This window comes from Buceros rhinoceros, unplaced genomic scaffold (assembly GCF_000710305.1).
Source record: "Buceros rhinoceros silvestris isolate BGI_N320 unplaced genomic scaffold, ASM71030v1 scaffold3522, whole genome shotgun sequence".
NCBI lineage: Eukaryota > Metazoa > Chordata > Aves > Bucerotiformes > Bucerotidae > Buceros > Buceros rhinoceros.
In genome coordinates this window covers 65,555-83,105 of record NW_010397038.1, presented here as the reverse complement: position 1 = coordinate 83,105, position 17,551 = coordinate 65,555, and the positions used below count along the sequence as shown (strand labels likewise).

Genomic DNA, 17,551 nt, shown 5'->3' with positions numbered 1-17,551 from the left:
TCAGTTTAGACTGTGTTTATGCTGGAAAGTGGTACATGGGACCACAGCACTAATGTCACGCCCATTGCAGTACCCATCACTCCTGCCCTTTGCGGTGGTTTCAGGAGATCGGCTCTAATTTCAGCCATCGGTAAAACTGCAATGTAGATGTGCATTGTCTCAGAACTAGTAAATTCTACTCAGTTCTACTTCTATCAAAACCAGAGTGCGTAGACCCTTGGCTGGGTTGAGTATTACATGAATCCCCAGGATTAATCCCCGGTGACATTAATCATGTTCTGAATGTGCTGCCCACCATCAGCGAGGGTGTCAGAAACTGGCCTTTAATGACAAGAGCTCCTCTCTTTCTTCTTCTTGTAGGGAGAGGTAATTGACCTTTCGGTGTTAAAATGTAATCCTGTGAAATGAGGAACTGGAGCTGACTCCTATTAGAATGTGGCCCTGACAGGTTGTTACGGCCTCTGAATGGCAGCTCTAACAACCTATGGATGCATTAGGTCATGATCTTTGAGATTCATTCCCAATTTATACTTCAAATGAAACTCCAGTGGAGATTTGCTTTGGTTGTGATGACCTTGGGGCACACAGTGATTCCAGGTCGTTGTGGTGTTTTGTTTTCTAAGCTCGTCTGTCCGTGGCTTTTGGACTCTGTCCGTAGGCAGGAAATTCCCTATGACTGTCTCAGCTGGAACAAAGACATCTTTGTCTACAGAAACTCCTAGCAGATTAAATTCTTCTGTTCTTAGTAACTCCAGTGAAAATCTGAAGCACCTCCATTGATGCCCAGGATTTTTATTTAATGATTTAGCTTCTCCTGTTTTAAGATAAAATCCCTGCTAGTTATAAAAGAAATTTGGCCCATTGAAGCAGCATGTGATAGCAAGTGATGTTCTAGGAAAGTATGCTAGTTTCTAGTAATTAGGACCTTTAATTGTCCAGTCCACAGGAGCGAGGTAGCCTTCACCTTTCCAATCTGTAACATAAAAAAACCACCTATGAGAGAATATAGACTAAAACAGCAGATGCAGCCAATAGCCTGACGCCAGCAGAGAGGGAGCTGTAATGCTGCTCTGCTTGCTTGTGTCATCTGCAAATGTTACTGATGAAGCTGTGTTGAATAGATTATTGATTAAAAATATTGAGCACTGCCAAACCACAAAGAAATTCTAGAAGAAAACATGCTAGGAAGAAGTCTGCTGCTTACTCTCTCTCTGGTAACAACGCTTTAAAAACTAACTCCCTTAGGACATCTTAAAACTGGCTCATACATGGAAAATTTTATACCTCCGTGTCACACAGGAGTAAATCAGATGTCTTGGGGAAAAAGCTGAAGACCTGTAAGTGTGTCAGAAAAAGTCAATATGTGTCCTTGACAAGCGCTGTCTTCCATCAAACCAGTGACTTGTGGTTTTTCGATAGTTTCAAAAGAGCTATTCCTGTATGTCATGTGAGTTCACTGTGAGATTGGCTCAAGTTAGGATTTTCACATGTTCTACGACCTCAAAAGTCCTGCGTTAGAATTTATGCATTAGAAATTCTGACTTTTCCAAGGCTCTTAGGTTCTTACTAGCTGATCAGAGAGGTTCATCCAGCCGGATGCCATTTTGAATTCTTTCAAAAAATCCACCTCTGTGCATTTTCTCAGCCTTCTGATTCAAAATACTTAGTCTGACCATTCCTATCTTCTCAGTATTCTTATTTTTAAACTTCCATTCATTGCTATCAGACTTAACTGCCATTAACTCCCATTTTTACATCGATATTTTTAAGCTTTGTTTCATTGCCACTAACACATCTGCTTGTAACTAGCGTGGCTTTTTGCCCAGCGTAATTTTTATTTCATGTTTGTAGATTCATGGCTTTTGGGGCATCTAGTAAGATGTTCTTGTACAACTCTCATTTTTTGCTAATATTTCTCACTTTGATGTTCCCGGGCAGTTATTCTGACAATTGCTTTAAACTTGAGAAAATTATCCCTTTGACAGTTCCAAACGTCTGTATCATTAGCTGATGCTCTGTTCTGTTCTCACAGCGTAAATATAACTGTGTCATGATCACTGATGCTTGGCCAGCAGCAGATTTTTAGGCTAGCAATTACCTTGTCTTTATCAGCAGAATGAGGCCCCATACTGAATGTTGGGTGCCACGCTGGGTGCTGAAGTTCCTGTGGTAAACCTTTAAGGACATTTTTTCGTGCTGTCTGCATGAGAAATCCAGCCAATGCTCTGCTCAGGGTGATGTAAGAACATAGAAGATGACTATCTAAATCTAGACTGAAGTCTCTATATTTAAATTTCCTTTCAGTTCATCCTTTCACACAGCCTGAGCAGATGCCAGAGAAATACCACATGCTGTTTTCTAGCAAGGCTTGGTGGTTCGCAGCTGCATCGCTCTGCAGGTTGTCCTTCGAGGCCCTGTAGTTCAGAATAGTCAGGCAGATAAATCTTTGATGCATTTGCTTCTCTTCTTCCCATTCTGTACTTCCCAAACTAATACAGGTTTTCCTCTTTTAGCATTCCCTTTATGCGATCTATCCCACAATTTTCAGGTAGATACTGATGGCATAAGTTCCCCACATCGCTAGCTGATGGACCCCAGAATCAAGTGGCTGCATGTATCCTAGACTGTGTCACCTCTAAGACTTAGGTTTTTATTCACTACAAAAATAGTATTTTTCTGTAGGATTCTCAGTGCTGTCCATGTGAGTAAAAGCCCATTCACTGCGTGACTTTTCCCTGGCAAACCTCTAATCTGATTTTTAAAAGTAAATAATAAGAGTACAAAGGAAAATTGAATCACAGAATAACAGACTCATCTGGTTGGAAGAGACCTTTAAGATCATCAAGTCCAGCCATTCACCCTGCACTGCCAGGGTCCCTAACCCCTGTCCCTCAGCACCACATCGACACGTCTGTTAAACACCTCCAGGGATGGGGACTCCACCACTGCCCTGGGTAGCCTGTTCCAATGCTTCACAACCCTCTCTGTAAAGAAATTCTTCCTGATATCTAACCTAGATCTCCCCTGGTGCAACTTTAGGCTGTTTCCTCTCATCCTGTCACTTGTCACGTGGGAGAAGAGACCAACCCCCACCTCTCTACAACCTCCCTTCAAGTAGTTACAGAGCAATAAGGTCTCCCCCCAGCCTCCTTTTCTCCAGTCTAATCAACCCCAGGGACGTCAGCTGCTCCTCATAACACTCACTCTCCAGACACTTCACCAGCTTTTTTGTCCTTCTCTGGACACGCTCCAGCACTTCAGTGTCCTTCTTGAAATGAGGGGCCCAAAACTGAATACAGGATTTGAGGTGTGCCCTCACCAGTGCCGAGCACAGGGGGACAATCACCGCCCTGCTCCTGCTGGCCACACCAGTGCTGATACAAGCCAGGATGCTGTTGGCCTTCTTGGCCACCTGAGCACACTGCTGGTTCATCTTCAATCAGCTGTCGACCAGCACCCCCAGGTCCTTTTCTGCTGTGCAGCTTTCCAGCCACTGCTCCCCAAGCCTGTAACGTTGCAGGGGGTTGCTGTGGCCTCAGTGCAGGACCCAGCACTTGGCCTTATTGATTTTTATACAGCTGACCTCAGCCCATTGATCCAGCCTGTCCAGAGCCCTCTGGATCTGGAACCTCCTGACCTTCAAGCAGATAACACAGCCACCCGACTTAGCGTCATCTGCAAACTTACTGAGGATGCACTCAATCCCCTTGAGATTTGAAAGATGCCACCGAAGAAGGTTACCACAGCCTGTCTCCCTTTCTGGATAGCCCCTACCACAAGCAACCTTCCATTCATACTGGCCTGAACTAGAACTGCTCTGCTGGCAACAACTGTAAAAATCCTAATTGCCTGGCCGTCCCTGCAGGTCCTCTGGGTTACAGGAAAATTTGGACCCTTGTTTTTCCACCAGTCTAAACCTGGCACTTAGATTAAAAAAAAATAGATATATATATATAGAGAGAGAGAGAGAGTAAGGAAAAAGAGGAGCTGGGAGGTAATGTGTCCACAGCAGAGGACATTGGTTCATGTTTATCAAGACATGATCTTTATGCTGCATTTTGACCAGGGAAAAACCAGGCAGACATCTGGGTTACTTTATGATACAGAAAAGGTATCCATCTTGCCTTGTTCTCCAGGATCTGATTAAAAAGAAGAGGTGATGTTTTTGTCTTGATTAAATCTGTTATAAAAATCATGCAATAATATGTTCAAATGAAAAAGTATTGCTCTGTTGCTTGATTAAGGTAAGACTAATTGTGGGCATAATTTTCACCAAAATAACTAAAAATAATGGTAGGGGGAGGAAGAAGGGAAGAGAAATGTCTAACAGAATGATCACTGCTGAACAACGGCTTGTCTAGAGCAGAATGTGGACTCAGAAAGAAATCGGGTTGTCTTGGTTCTTAACAGGTATTCAGCGTTCTCAACGTTTCTCTTTTCAGAACCTGATTTCTCTTACCTGGATGCCCTGGCTCCTTACCAACCTCTGGCGATGAAGTGTGTTTACTGTCCCATCGACACAAGACTGAATTTTATTCAGGTGTCAAAATTACTCAAAGAAGTCCAGGTAATTAATTTTCTGTTGCCTTTTCTAATGTTTCTTCGCACACTTGAAATAATGCTTTAAAAAGTAATTCCTGCTCCAAAATGAGTGGGGCATGAGGGCCAATCTCTGCACAGTGAGTGACAGTGGCCAGAAGGTCCTTAAAAACTTAGAGCACGGAGCAAACCACGTGTACATTCCTTTCCTTTTTAGCTATATATATATAGTCATAATAACTTTTTCCCCTTATTCTTTCTGTTGTTTGTAGGAATAAGCCTGGCTGTGCCTAATACAGTCTTGATGTAAAGAGTACCAAGTGTCCTCAGAGCCCTCAGCTTTAACCATCTCCTCTGCTCTTCACCCTGGTGTTGATACTTGCTTTGGTCCTGGCACCAGAGTTTCACTCTCACATTCATTCCAAATCCACTGCTTTCCTTAGTCCATTTGCAAAATCCAGACTTGCTCTGTTTGGGAAGAAGGTCAGAGTGTTCCTGTAGCCTCTGTTGTCATCCCTCGACTCATTTTGCCTGTAGTGGCCTCTCCTTGTCCATCCAATGTGTTTCTACTGAAATTTGCTTTCTGACTCATTATTAAAATAACACCCAGGTTTTTTTCTGGTTGAGCTTTTCCCTTTGTTCTGTCTTTAACTTGTTGAACACAAAATTACATATCCTTCCAAACCTCTTCACAGTCTGGGTCACTTTAATTCACCATGACCTGGCTTGTCACCACACAACTGCCAGCAATTGCCACTGTTTATTCGGACAATCATCTTCTTCTTTGTTACTACTGAAGTATAATGCTACTTTCCAAAACCATTTGCAGAAACACTGTCTTGTCCTTTAGCTTCCTTAAATTCTGCAGTGATGCTTGTGGCAGCCAGCCTGTAGAGATCCTTTGGGCTTGTTTCTGCTTTGTTAATATATTGCTGACAAGTCATGAAAACCTTGAGTTGCTTATTACATCAATGTTTTTGCAGCCTTGCTCATAGATCTGCCTCACTCCAGGCCGTTTTGTGATGGTCTCCACCACTGCTGTGATATGCTTCCAGTTTAGATGACAAGGATTTGGAAGAAAAAGCAATGGGATAGTCGTCTTTTTTTCTCTCCGTGTGTCAGCTTACATGGGTGCTGATATTGAAGTGTATTGGAAGTCTTCATTAAAGACACGAATTTAGGCCTTGTTACTCTGGACGCTGTGTATACAGAGCAAAGACTGACGGGTCCTGGGACAGTTTGTTCCAATACCAACTGGACCTTCTGGGCTGCATCTTTTGGGATGTTGTTGACATACAACTAAATGAGCTTGCTAACAACAATCTGCAAACCTGCTTATGGCAATGATCACTGTGGGAGGGCAGCGCACTAAATCAACCAAACATCTGTGTAAGTAAGTCACCCCACTCTTCTTTTCCAGCCTCTCCACGTCGTTTGCCCAGAACAATACACACAGCCACCACCCACCCAGTCTCATCGCACAGACCTGATGATAGACTGCCAGCCTCCGCCAATGTCCTACCGCAGGGCAGAAGTGCTGACCCTTCCGTACAAGCGGCGCTATGAGAAGATCGAAATCATGCCAGAAGTGAGTAACAAAAGCGGGGAGAAAGATGGTGGCTTCTCATACAGCCAAAGTCAAGCTACTTCTTCAGTAGCCCCTTTGGCTAAAGATACCCTGTGGCCGCGATTTACTGCTGACTAAACACATAAAGCACTTTCTGTCAAATGGAGGACTAAGAGAGAAGCATGTCTGAGAGAGGATTTCACTGTGTAAACTAATGGGAATTGAAAAAAAACCACTGTAGGCAAGTAAAAAACTATGTTCAGGTTAATTGTTCTCTGCAAGGATATGTCGCTTCTCAAAACACGGAACGAAGAGCGATCTCTGCTAGCCACTGTGAGTCAAGCCAGTCATCTCCAGGTTAAATCAGAGTAAGTTGAGGCATTGCAGTTTGAGTCAGTGGCCCAGGGCCCTGAAGAATCTGGGATATAATAGCCCGGAGTTGTCTTTCTCCCTCCCCTTGAGGAGCAGTATTCAGTCATATGTTAAGGCTCAGTAGTGAAAAGGCTTGTTTGTATGACAACAATTTCAATAGATGGTTAATTCCTGCAGACTGCTGAAGTCCAACAGGTTAATGGGTTGCTTGTAGCCATCTATGTGGACTACTTATGCCCACAACATCTATTAATGATTCGTTAAGCCATAAATCAAATATAAATGTACCCATTATACAAAGGGTGACCCATATTCAAATAGAGATGATCTTAAAATATTTTTTCGACAATCCAATCAGCACAAATGTGTCCTTGGATCAGAGGAGGCAGTGGTTTTCTACAAGCAGACATTACTGCCCTTTGGAAACTAAACTGTTGAATATGTGAGTCTACTTTTCATCAGAGAGAAGGAGGAAGTACCTTTAGTTAAACCAAACATGAAATATGGAACTGGTAGCCACGTTACAAAATCCCTTGGCCAGTCTGCAACACCCTTTGCTTTGTGCTTCGGTTCTGTTAGGGGCCTGCCCATCCCGCTGGTTAGAAAACTGCCAGAGACAAGGAGAGATTTTTTAATTAGAAAATACACTTTGATGCAACTCCATTATGGCATGTATATTTAATTGGTTTGGAAATTTGCGTATTTATTGGATCCTGTTAAACCTAAGACTAGTAAAATGTGGCTTCCAATCACTGGCACGACCAAAACAAATCTTCCATTCTTAGTGCAGAGAGCCAGCACGTGGCTTATCTGTAACTTAGATTCCACTGAAGCTTTGGGTTTTCCCCTAAACTGTGAGGGGGGTGTGAGTGAGCCTCTGTACAGGAGCCTATCCCTGGTGTCCACCCTGTGAAGAGGGTGGATACCAGCTTTCCCTGCAGACAGAGTGCAAATTAGCACAGATGCTGCGGGTTAATGTTCACCAACCCTGGTGAACGTGTTGAATCCCTATCAAGGGGAAGGGTTGTCTAAAAGCTAGGCTGGTCCATGAGTTGCAGGTTCAGTTCCTTGCTCTATTAGAGTCTTCCTCTACGATCAGCACAAGTCTGAAACACAAAATGTAGCTCGCATTGGGAAGGACTCCAAGGGCTGCAGCGTTCCCTGGCAGAAGTCCGAGGCAGTGCCTTGCTTGTGGGGTTGGACCATCAGAAAACAAGTCAGTGTTTCTCTTGTTAGCTTGGCTTTTGGCAGCAAGACCCCTTACTCTTGAGGCTCAAGAGGCCACATGGATTCAGACTCATTGGCAGCCACTGATGTGAAAATGCTCTCCATTTCTCAAACCCAGCTCTCCAGTGGTTTTTAGGTGCTGTCTGTCACTAAAGCGAATGGATTCTTCCTACACCTCTGGGTAGAAACAGGGCATAGAAGTAAGAGCTGCTGGGATGTTGGAGGGAGGAGACACTGTAGACAATGTGGTATTCCCCAGTCTGGGAATGGGCGTCGAAGGAGCACATAGAAATGCGAGCTGGTTTCTATTGCATTCACTTCAGCTTAGAGAGTTCAAGCAGGAAGTTGCACAGACAGGAATATTGACAGAAATGGCCTTTTTTTCCCCCCTAACAAATAACATCAAATTATCCTCACACAGGAGTCTGAATTTCAAAGCTATCTGTGCTCAGGGAGTAGAAACATCTCATGTGATTTCCCCTGTCCAGGTATTCTCCCTGGTTCTACAGCTGCCCTTGTTGCAAAGAGCTACTTAGTTTGTAATGACGCTCCTGAGAATACTTTTTAATAGGATACAACAATCAGGTGGATCAAATCATCTCTGATCCTTTAAGGAAAGCTGTTGTCCTTCGTCCCTGGTGTCAGGGAGGTAGCATTTGCTTTCCTCAGGGGGTTCTTTGAGAGTTAGACCCATTTGTGGTTGTGTGCTTGGTCTGAGAGCAAGGCTGTGATTCAGGGCTGTTTTCAAACAAATGGAAGAAGATGTTTTTTTCCTGGGGCCTGTATTTCGTTTGATTCCAACCCCCTAAATAAGAACCTTACATTCCTAAATAATCTTTATGTGCAATCTGCAATGCTTGCCTTATACCCACTCCTAGCAGGGTCTGTGTGTCCCATTGTCCAGAGAAGTCTTTGGGAAGTTGGCTTTGAGAGGCCGATGCAGGTGGCCTCTTGGTTTCAGGCAGGGTTCGTACAGAGGTGGCAAAAAATGGCTGGAACTTCCCTTTCCACTGGGTGGGTTGTGCAAGACAGGATTGCAGATATGATCGATGGGGCTCCCTGGTGGGAAGTATTTGCTGCTTAATGTCCCTTTTTCAGTAGTTTTATCCAGGAAGACTCTTTAATGGTGCCTGGATAGATAGGAATTTCCTCTGTAACGAAGGGGCACTTCTTTCATAAAGGCTGCCACCAGCTCTGGGGGTCTGCAAAGGCGCTGGTGGCAATTAGAAAGGGTATTTTATAGCTCCTAGCAAACCTTGCGAAGGCTTGTGATTTGTCAAAAGCATGTTAGCCAAAACTGGAATGATGAAATCCACCCTGGAAAAAAAAAGTAATTGCTAGATCTGCTCCAGGGCTGGGACTTGTGTCTGAAGTCGCAGCTAGAAGTCTCATAAAAGAAAGTCTGCTTCAGTGACATCCTGATCAGGGCCTGCTCCTAACATCCACAGCCCCTGCTCAGAAATGGATGCGTGCTCAAGCTTCTGTCTGAATTCTTACAGCTTTTGAAAACCATGCAGTTGGCTCAGCCTGGTTGTAGTCAATACAGGACGGACGGTATGGTAGTGTGACATTTCCTTTCCGAGGGTTCAGATTCTGGCCTTTCAGACTAATGTAAATGTACTGATCCTGCTGGAGCTTGTCTACATTTCAATCACCTCACCAAGAGCAAAGTCGGGTCAAGCAGGACTGTTGTATGTTAATGAGATTTACACTCAGAGCAGCCTTTGTTTAGAGAGAGGTTTTAACAGTCCCAAAGCACCAGGCTGGAATGGCTCTCAGAGGCATTGTGGAAACCTTTACACTTCAACTAATTTGTTCTTCTCGGCGTCTGCCTTTCACTTTAAAAAATAATAATAAAAATAAAGAACTGCTTCCTGGAAATTGGTTAGGCATTGTCTATTCACACGAGGGCCATGGGAAAATGGAAAGCACCTTCTGGAGCAAACAGATAAATGAAACAGTAGCGTTTGAGCAAATAATGTGCCTCCAGTTTAATTACAGCTGCACAATGGTGCGGATCGCTTGATTTCAGCAGCAGACTGACTTCAGGGGGGGCTCTGTGGTTTTAAAATACTCTGTTTGCAAGTTCTTCAGGACATGGGCCAGTACAGGGGAGTGTGAATGTGCAATGCACAGCCCGACATGAAGTGAAATTATAAGGAGCTATTGCAGAGGGGAACTAGGAAAACAGCCACTTGGCCGCCCACTGACTTCTCTTTCCTCACAGGATCTTGCCAACTCCTTTTTGAGAGAAAAAAAGGCAAAGTGTGGCTTTCATCTTACCTCTTCAACATCTTCCGGTTGTTTTGGGGACTAAAGAGTTTAAATTTCTGTCTCTCTTGTTAGAAAACTTATTTTGGTTACCCCACATCATCCAGTCTCCTGACCTTCATTCCTTTTCCCCTGACTGTTCTCTCTTGTTTAAAGATGCCATAATCTCACTTTCCATGAAATAAATGAAATATAAGTAGCCTGCTTGCTTTTGCTGCTACCGTTCCTCCCTTCAGCTCAATGCTCGCTGAATCCACTGTCTGTAAAATTGCCTGGAGTCCCCACCTCATGCTAGCACAGGCCCTCTCTGAGTTTGACTTCACCTTTGACGTTCCACCAAAGCTACTCTTGTCCCAGCTTTTACCAACCTTTCCTCAGACAAAGCCAGAACCACTGCAGTCTGCGATCTTCCCAATTCACGGCTCTGGTGTTCAATGCAATGTTCTTAAAAATGTCTCCCACCTCACTCCCGTGTCTCTTCTCTCCTGGCCGTTCAGCCTCCCGTGCTTCTGCGGAGAATTCTCCCTCCTACCCTCTTTTGTGGGCTTTGAATGTGTTATCCTTCTGTTTTGATGGCTGGCTGTAAGATACCACTCTCCTCTAGCCAGGCACTCACCTCGCTCTTCCCAGTCAGCTTGAACAACGTCACATTCTGACCCACAGACCAGTTACTATATTTTGAATATTTTGATCGATCCCCTTTTGATTTCTTTCAAATGACTCATGTTTTGCACCTGTAAGCTTCTTGCCTTCACTTTGAGGATATTTCATATCCTCACTTCCTTTACCCGTCATTTTTCATTCAAGTTCGAGGCCAATTTCTGCTTCTGATGGCTCTGACTTCCATTGTCCACAATTCCTCAAAGAACTGTTTTCTGCCCGCTCCCAGGCTATACTGGGGTATCCTGGGGCATACTGGGGAAGAGCTTCATTAAACAGCCATAAATCTACTTCAGTACACCTCTTAAATGCCTCCTTGACACTGTCTCTTGGCACAGGCTTGGCAAAAAGCCAGGGGTTAGCTTTTGTACTGAGACTACTGTTTATAATCCCAAGCAGGATTATCTCTAGTCGGTTGGTCAGTACATATCTTTCTGGTTTGATTTTCCGGCTTTGGCGGCAAGGTTCATCATGTTCATCTGGTCCATTAGTTGAATGTACATGGAAAAGAAGAGGTTTGTTTCGTGGCTCAGAACCCTTCGGCCTGTTTTCTTTCTCCATTAGATGCTGGCTCTATGGTGGGGTAAAGCTCTAGGCATTTGCCAGCAACAGTAACAAAAACTTCAGATATTTATGGCGTGATTCTTCTTCCACTGAAGTTAATGAGACTTTAAAATCCACTCTGGGGAGAATTGTAGCAAGCACACAGAGACCAAAAGATCTATTATGTTAGGGTTGGTTTAGCAGCTTAACTATCCCACTGGATTCTGTAAAACCTGAGGGTGAAACCCCAGAAAGTCATGACTCAGCTTCCCCGCTAATGATGAGAGAGTTGCCCTTAGTTCTAGCGTGAGGTCTCAATCTTGTTATGCCAAAATTACTAATAACTTCTGTTTAAAAGAAGAAAGGTCTGAAGTGAGCAAGAGAGTTTGATTCTGAGTCTATGCTTTAGAAAGCCATTTTGTATTAGCAATACACTGCATGTATGTGTGAGTGTGTGCTGGTGTTTGTTCTCCTCTGTTGGAAAAGCCCTTGTTCCTTTAAGTCTCATTAGAAAGATTCCTCAGGTTGCCTTCTGCTGCACAGTGGCCTGCAGCATGCCTGTGCCTTGTTTAACGGCCTCGCTTGCTGGTCATGAGGGGTTACTCCACAGGCATATGTAAATCTTTAGGCCTTTCCCCTTCGGAGCATGTGTTTGACCACGTATCTTTTTGTTTCCTCTGCAGGATCCGGTACGTGCAGACTTGCTGCACTCAGGCGCTGCCTGGTGTAGCAGATGGTGTAAAGCCAAGGCTGACTCTCTTTGAGACTTCTGCCCGCACTATAATCTCTTGTGTATTTCTGTGTCATGTTTCGAGTGACTCGACAGGAGAGTTCCTGGGAGTTAAACAATGATGGGATAAGAAGAGGCAGGGAGGTGGGAGGCGAGATAAATTGTCTTCCTTCCCGAACATTGCCATCCAAATACAGGTGACAGAATAAAGACCGTGGTTTTCCTTCTGTTTACAAAACTGACTATACAGATCATCCCTGCTTGTCAAAGGGCTGTTGCACAGCTTTTAAGCATGTGGAGTATTTAGGAACTCTTTTCCTATTAGAGGTACACTGGGAAGATGCTTTTCTGCATCCAGAAACTGGATTTGATGTGTGTGAGGAGCAAGGTGACGGGAGAGAGGAAGGATGAGGCAGGTTGTTCTCCGTTCAGATTTTGCTGAGGACAACTTACTCTAAAAACCTCTGAGAGACTGTGATTGCGGGGGCCTGGTGAGCCTGGATCTTAAAACCTTTGGGCTTCTCTAATAATTGGGAGAGAATATTTTCCTGTCGCATATGAATTGCATCCTTTTCAGGAGCTGGGATCTGGGTGGGAATCTCTTCATATCTGGCAAGCTCCAAGGCTGTAAGCAATCTTTTCCGCCTAGAAGTGGAAGTGCCCTGATGGGTTACATGGCCAGGACCCAGCTGCAGTTAGTAACAGAGTTTACAATGTGCCTCAAAAAAATGTGAGGCACCAGCTTCTAATTGTGATGACTTCTGCCCCTGCTGTTCTCTCTAGAATGCTGTTCAAACCCCCACTGTCTCTGATGGTTAGAAACATCCTAATTTCCAGCCTACACGTATTCACGGCTGGTCTGCCCACACTTATTCTTAACATCATGTTTTAACATAAATAGATTTTCCCTTTTGCTGGTATTTTCCCTGTGGTGTTTATGTAGAATAATCACGTTCTCCTTTTGGCTTTCTTTTTACCAGGCTAAACAAGCCAAGATATTTAGTTTCCGCTTACAAGACAGCTTCTTCTCCTGCCCTAACCCTTCAGAATATCTTACTTGAACTTAAACTACCCAAAATTTAGAAGTAATTCAGGGCCCAGTATAATAGCAATAGCTCATCTCTGCTAGAATTACCTGGTATTTTCTGGAGTTGCATTTAGCTTTTTCATGGCCGTGTCACGTTTGTGACTCTCAGTTCTCATGGGACAGACTAATAAGCCTGGACCCTTCACCTCTGTCATTTCCAGCTGCTGCCAGCTCACAGCAGAAATTCTTGGTATTAGCGCAGTCCCTGGCCTTCATGCTGTTGAATTTCATCTGTGTTTTCTCACTCCAGTTCTCGAGGTCATCTAGTTCTTCCTCTGTGGTAGCCTGATCTTTGTTTCTGTTAAGGGAGCCTCTACAAACTTCAGTGGGGCCTTCTGAGCACTCTCTTCATTCCGTACTGAGACCATTAACAAAAATGGGATGGGAGTAGTCTCAAGACTGACCCTTCAGGAACTGCAGCGACAGCCCAGTAGTCAGCTGGGAATATCCTTGCTTTAACCAGCACTTTCCCCACCTCAGGACCGCTGTAGAAATCCACAGCTTGTCATTTCCTGTGTGGTACCTTGTTAGTGCTTCACGAAGCGCAGGCCGTGCCTGCCCCAACTCCCTCAGCAGTCGTCATACTGTAGCGTTAGTCACGTGTGATCCACTTTTGATCATGGTTTTCAAGTTTTCCTTCCATTTACTTTATTACTGCAGTATAGGGACATGAATAATGGACCCCTAGTAGGATTTCTAAGCGCTACGTATTGCACCAGCTCTGAACAAAACTGCTCCCCGACCAGACTTGTGATAGTGTCTGCAAGGAAGACGCATTTGTTCTTGCTTCATGGGGGGCTTTTCAATCTTGCAGACAAAGATCCAGCAATTGGAAGTTGGACAAATTCGACCTTGAAATAAGACAAGGTTTCTTAGCTGCAGGGAAAATTAAAGTTTGGAGCAGCTTGTGAGAGGAAATGGTGGAGTTGCCATTGCTTGGAGTATCGCCAGGATTTGCTATCTCTCTGAAAACGTTTTTTTTAATCCAGCAGCGTGGAAGAGTTCTGAGGAGGTTAGTTGAAAGGAGTGTTGCAGTGCTATCTGGTCTTGGTGGGTGAATTACTGGATGTGATTAAATGACCTTTTTGGTTTGGGTCAGTGACTTCTGTAATGAAAGGATTGGCTGCAACATGGAGAGGGCTGTGAGATGAAACAGGATTGTAGAGAAAATAAAAACGAACGTCTGTCTTACTGTCCTCTTGACTGTTAATCATTACAGTGTTGCTATTTACTAACTGCGTGGCTAAAACCTGCGTAAATGTTAATACCAAAGTGCTTCAGTGGCAGAAGAGGACTTTAATTCTAAGCAGCTCTCCGTTTTTTAAGGATCTTTCTCTTTACAGTGTCATTTTGCCACATATTCTTCATTAGAGCCCATTTTGTATCGATCCTGCTCTGGACAGTGGTGGGAATGGAAAGTGCCTTTGACCACCGCAAAGCGCAGCATAAGACACTGCTGCAAGTGTAACTACTTTGAGGTCCCAGGGGAAAGGCGAAGCAGTGATTATCATCCTATTTTCATTCTCTTAGCCTTCAACAACAGACTGTAAAGGCCGTATTCAAATTGCCTGCTTTAAAGATCTTGAACGGAGTCCCAGAGAGAGAGAGAGCAATCTGAATTGCTGCAGGAAATTTTGATTTCTAAGATTTGCCGAGTCTGAGTATGTGCAAAATCCAGGGTGTTTGGATGCGGCCTTAAAATGCCTGTGGTTTTCCAACAGGATTGACTATCCAGCTATTTTATTTCAAGGGTGTGCTCTCAAAATGTTCCCACGGCTTTAACAGTGGTAGGTGGAAGTTACCAGGAGTAGCTGAACTTTGCTGCTGTTGAAGCCAACAGAAAAAGCCTTCTCAAATGGCCAAAGGATTAGGCCAGCACTGAGTGCTTTTTGAAGTCAAGTTCAGTTGCTTCTGTTTTCACAAGCATTAGAGCTTTGCAGTAATAGAGCGATCACCTTTGTCATCATAATTTACAGCAGATCAGAGGGCTCAGCAGTAAAGTTTTGGGACCTGAAATGTCTTGAGAAGTGGCAGGGTTCAGTTGTTCTGCTCCATCCCTCTCCTGGTTTGGATCCTGTTGGAAGTTCACCCGATGGTCTTTGTTAAGGAATTTTATCTTTCCCTCAGGTGCACAATCTCCAACATGGGGATGTTCACCACTTTCCTAAAATCCATTCAGTTTCTCTTCCCACTTTTCATGCATGGGAGCATCTGGCAAGCTAAAGAGAGCTGGTGCTGCCTTGCTGGCAGGGCGGTAGTGTTAGCTGGTTCTCCAGAGTTCTGTTCTGTGGGAGCGCTACAGCAGCTGCCTGAAGGTTCAGAAGAACTCCTTTACCTGCAGGTTAAGCTCTTCTTAACACGTGGCTCCAACTGGAGATGCATGTGTCTGAAGATGAAAAGAGTGGAGTTCAGGTGAAAGTCATCTTGTAGCAGCTCCTTCTGTGTGAGATGGTCTGAGGGGGCTGATGGTGCAACTATTAGGTTCACCACTAGGAAGTCCTCCCATCCAGTGATATAATGCATGAGCACTCTTAACAGTTTTTGTTTAGTGAGTCACTGGCAGGGTTTTGCCTTCATCCATCCTTGCCTTCAGGTCCACAGTGAGTAACAGGAGCGTGCTTGGCTGGGAGTGATACTTGGAAACTGCGTGGGCTGCTGGCCCGTGCGGTGTGAAGGTACTTGTTTATCTACAACTAGATGCCAGCTGCGGTTGTAGATAGAGCACCCAGTCCCCGTGGTATTGTCATCTAGAACTCCCTTGGAGGGGAAGAGGGAATGACTTTCTGTGTTCCTGAGCACTATTTTCTGCAGCATTCCTCTGGAAACTGGGCTGGAAGAGGTGCTTCCCATCTGGCCAACTCCCACGAGTCTCAGCAGGTGCTGAGACCTCTCCACATTCGCTGCCAACACTCTCAGTGCTGAGCATCTTGGGAGGCTGCCACTAAATTCAGCGTTGGAGCCAAGACTATATTTTATTGCTTTCAGAGAAGAATGATGTAGAAGGCGGTGGAAGGGTTTCTGTGCAGTGTCGGAAAGAAAAATGTCAAACCAGTCAATTGGGTTTTTAAGGACAAGCCCTTTTCTTCCAGCTATTCTGCAGCCAGAATGCCGCAGCACTGAGGAACTGGAAGGAAACTGGCTTCGATTTTTCATTGCCCATTGACGTAACAAACACAATAAATAGCAACAAATTACATTGTGAGCTTTGCTAATCAAAATGATTATTCAGGTGGTTGATGGCTTTTTGAACGAGGTTTTTCTTTAATCTTTATGTGTTGTGAGACTTGCCTTGGTTACTGAAAACCTCGTGCCGCTCTGATAACGGTACGGAAGGAGAGATGAGGACGGCAGTCCGTCCTTTAAGGACTGGAAGGAGGGATGAGCAGGTAAGAGAGCGGCTCTGCCGCTCCGTCAGTGGGTTTGTGTTTACAGCTCATTACTCCGTGTTTCAAAATATCACGCTGCCAATTTAAATCACAGCTGGATTGGTACATGTTCTGAGATTATCACTTGCTGAACAAAATCCTTCTTTTACTTCAGCTTGCAGATTCACTGGTGCCCTTGGAGATTAAGCCTGGTATTTCCTTAGCAACAGTTTCTGCCGTGTTGCATACTAAAGACAACAAGCATGTGCTGCAGGTACAGTATAATGGGAAAGGGAGAAAAATACCCTCACTCCGGGTTTCCTGCCATCTGGGATCTCAGCTGTTCTCATGAGGCAACCCCTCCAACAACCCTTTCCCCACCAGAGCAGAGTCCCTCTCAGATGCTTTGTCCTGGCATGTGCGAGTGAGGAATTGCACTTTGAGAGTGGGATGCAAATAAATCTCTCTACCCTCTTTTTGTTGGCCTCGTGCCTGGCTAAGATAAAAGGGGAAGTGAGATTATTCCTGAAGAGAGGCTGCAAATCATACTGCTGTCTTCCATAGCCTGTACTCCAGGATCAGCATCGGGCAGCCTCTCATGGGCTTAGAACTGAGAGTCAGAGGAGAGAGCTGACCCACAACATGAGACACGTGGAGGGACTATCTTCCTTAAGTCGCCCTGTTCCCCAAGAAGCAGGTTGTGCATCCTGGGACAAAGCAAGAGCGTGTACTCTCTTCCCACCCCCTCCTTCGAGCTGACACTGCGATTCCTGGCATTAGTGCTCCGCAGGGGGTGGTATCTGGAGGAGCTGCTCAGCAGTGGTCAGTTCCCTAGAAACACCAAGCAACACTGAACAAATCAAAGTAATGCAGTGCTGTTGGTCCGAGGCTGCTTTCTCCTTTGTTTTGTTCATTTACTCTCTTCTCTGCTCTGACTCCTGGTACCAAATAAACTTAGTCCTAGGCTTAAAATGCCAGAGCACTCAGAAGGAGCTGGAGATAAGCCAGCAGAGCAGTATCAGTCAGTACTGGCTGAGCCTGTGACCTCTGGGAGTTACAGCAGCTGTGTGTAGAAAAGCCTCCAAAACTCCATCTATGGCCACAGAACCACGTGAGTGATTCATGCACAGATATCATGACACACGCACGTGGGCCCCACCAACTAAAGGGAAACGGTGGGTTCTGTGAAC

The 17,551-nt window shown here is 44.8% G+C and overlaps 1 protein-coding gene across 2 annotated transcripts in view; it reads left to right on the top strand.

Moving 5' to 3' along the window:
* Positions 1 to 17,551, top strand: part of INTS9 (integrator complex subunit 9) — a 65,182-nt gene that overhangs the window by 44,948 nt on the left and 2,683 nt on the right. For both annotated transcript variants that reach the window (XM_010146080.1, XM_010146081.1), the window contains 3 exons: positions 4,443 to 4,567; positions 5,960 to 6,127; positions 16,537 to 16,635. In XM_010146080.1, coding sequence (XP_010144382.1) covers positions 4,443 to 4,567; positions 5,960 to 6,127; positions 16,537 to 16,635 — 392 coding nt within the window. The remainder of the gene's footprint in view (positions 1 to 4,442; positions 4,568 to 5,959; positions 6,128 to 16,536; positions 16,636 to 17,551) is intronic.